At 37.1% G+C, this 2,428-nt stretch overlaps 1 protein-coding gene across 1 annotated transcript; it reads left to right on the plus strand.

Moving 5' to 3' along the window:
• Positions 1-1,621: 1,621 nt before the first annotated feature.
• LOC128289044 (uncharacterized mitochondrial protein AtMg00820-like) lies at positions 1,622-1,984 on the plus strand. Its single transcript, XM_053024985.1, has one exon. The coding sequence runs from the start codon at positions 1,622-1,624 to the stop codon at positions 1,982-1,984; it is 363 nt and encodes a 120-aa protein (XP_052880945.1).
• The last annotated feature ends 444 nt before the right edge of the window (positions 1,985-2,428 follow it).

The following is a 2,428-nucleotide window of genomic DNA, read 5'->3' on the forward strand; positions in this document are numbered from 1 at the left end:
AACCTAAAGGTGAGGTGTCTAAGGAAGGAAACTGTTTTCATTGTGGTGTGACTGGACATTGGAAGCGGAATTGGCCTGTCTATCTTGAGGAAATCAAGAAGGCCAAAGCAAGAGGAATGTCTGCTTCAGGTGTTTATGTTATTGATATTAATTTATCAACTACTACTTCTTGGGTATTAGATATTGGTTGTGGTTCTCATATTTGTACTTCTGTACAGGGACTACAAAGGAGTAGGACTTTGGCTAGAGGAGATGTGGACCTGCGAGTTTGAAATGGAGCAAGAGTTGCTGCATTAGCTGTGGGAACATATACTTTATCTTTTCCTAGTGGACTTGGTTTAATTTTAAAGGATTGTTATTTTGTGCCCAGTTTGACTAAAAACATTATTTCAATTTCTTGTTTAGACAAAATTGGTTTTGAGATAATAATTAAGAATAATTGTTGTTCCTTTTATCTCAATAATGTTTTCTATGGTTCGGCACAATTGATTAATGGCCTCTATATTTTAGATCAAATGAATCCCATTTACAACATAAATACTAAAAGATCTAAAATAAATGACTCAAATCAAACTTATCTTTGGCATTGTCGTTTGGGCCACATAAGTGAGAAACGCATATCCAAACTCCATAAAGATGGTCTTTTGGATTCATTTGTTTTTGAACAATTTGAAGTATGTGAATCTTGCTTATTAGGAAAAATGACTAAATCTCCTTTTACTGGTAAAAGTGTACAATTTAGTGATTTATTGGGCTTAATACATTCAGATGTATGTGGACTAATAAATACACAAGCCAGAGGTGGATTTCACTACTTCATTACTTTCACTGATGATGTCAGTAGATATGGGTATGTTTATCTCATGGGCCATAAATCTGAGGCCCTTGAAAAGTTCAAGGAATTCAAAAATGAAGTACAAAATCAACTAGGCAAAACTATTAAGACACTTCGATCTGATCGAGGTGGAGAGTATTTGAGCCTAGAGTTTGATGATCTTTTGAAGGAATGTGGGATTGTCTTACAACGTACTCCTCTTGGTACTCCTTAATGGAATGGAGTTTCTGAGAGAAGAAATAGAACTCTATTAGACATGGTTCGATCCATGATGAGTCATGCTGATCTACCGACTTCCTTTTGGGGACATGCACTTGAAACAACTATTTTCACACTAAATCGTGTTCCATCTAAATCGGTTCAAAAGACGCCATATGAGATGTGGACTGGGAAACGTCCCAGTATATCTTTTATGAAAATTTGGGGTTGCGAAGCTTATGTTAAACGTTTGACATCTACTAAGCTTGAACCCAAATTTGAAAGGTGTATCTTTGTGGGGTATCCGAAAGAAACCAAAGGATATTATTTCTTTAATCCCACTAAGAACAAAGTGTTTGTTGCTCGGACTGGTGTCTTCCTAGGGAGAGAATTTGTTTCTAGAAAAGGAAGTGGGAGAAAGATTGAACTTGAAGAAATTTGAGAATCACAAGATACCACTGAACCAGAGATAGAACAACAGCAAATTCCACAAGAAATTGAGGAACAAGTAACTGCTATAGAAATACAACCACCACGTAGTCTTTAAGAGAATGCCATGCACCTAAGAGATATGGATTTCTCATTACAATGCATGGTGACATTCTTCTTATAGTTCAAGATGAGCCTAGGACTTATCAAGAAGCGGTGGCGAGCCCAGACTCTGAGAAATGGCTTGAGGCCATGACATCTGAGATGGATTCCATGTATGAAAACCAAGTTTGGACTTTGGTTGACCCACCCGAAGGGGTTAAACCTATAGGGTGCAAGTGGGTTTTCAAAAAGAAAACTGACATGGATGGTAATGTACAAACATACAAGGGGCGATTAGTCGCTAAAGGTTTTCGCCAAATTCATGGTGTTGACTATGATGAAACCTTTTCTCCTGTAGCTATGTTTAAATCCATCAGGATCTTGCTCGCCATAGCTGCATTTCATGAATATGAAATCTAGCAGATGGATGTCAAAACAGCTTTCCTTAATGGGAAACTTGAAGAGGATGTGTATATGACACAACTTGAAGGTTTTGTCAATCCAAAGGATGCTGGAAAGATATGTAAGTTACAAAGATCTATTTATGGATTAAAGCAAGCTTCTCGAAGTTGGAATCTTCATTTTAACGATGCAATCAAAGAGTTTGGTTTTATCAAAAATAAAGATGAGCCATGTGTTTACAAGAAAGTTAGTGGGAACACAATCACATTCTTGGTACTGTATGTGGATGACATACTTATCATGGGCAATGACATACCTACCTTACAGTCTATTAAGACTTGGTTAGGAAGTTGTTTTTCTATGAAGGACTTGGGTAAAGCCACTTATGTGACAACCCGAATTAGGGCCTAATCGGAATAGTGGTTTCGTGACCACAAATCCGAGATAGAAATAATTGTTTTA

Source organism: Gossypium arboreum, unplaced genomic scaffold (genome assembly GCF_025698485.1).
Source record: "Gossypium arboreum isolate Shixiya-1 unplaced genomic scaffold, ASM2569848v2 Contig00399, whole genome shotgun sequence".
Taxonomy (NCBI): Eukaryota; Viridiplantae; Streptophyta; class Magnoliopsida; order Malvales; family Malvaceae; genus Gossypium; species Gossypium arboreum.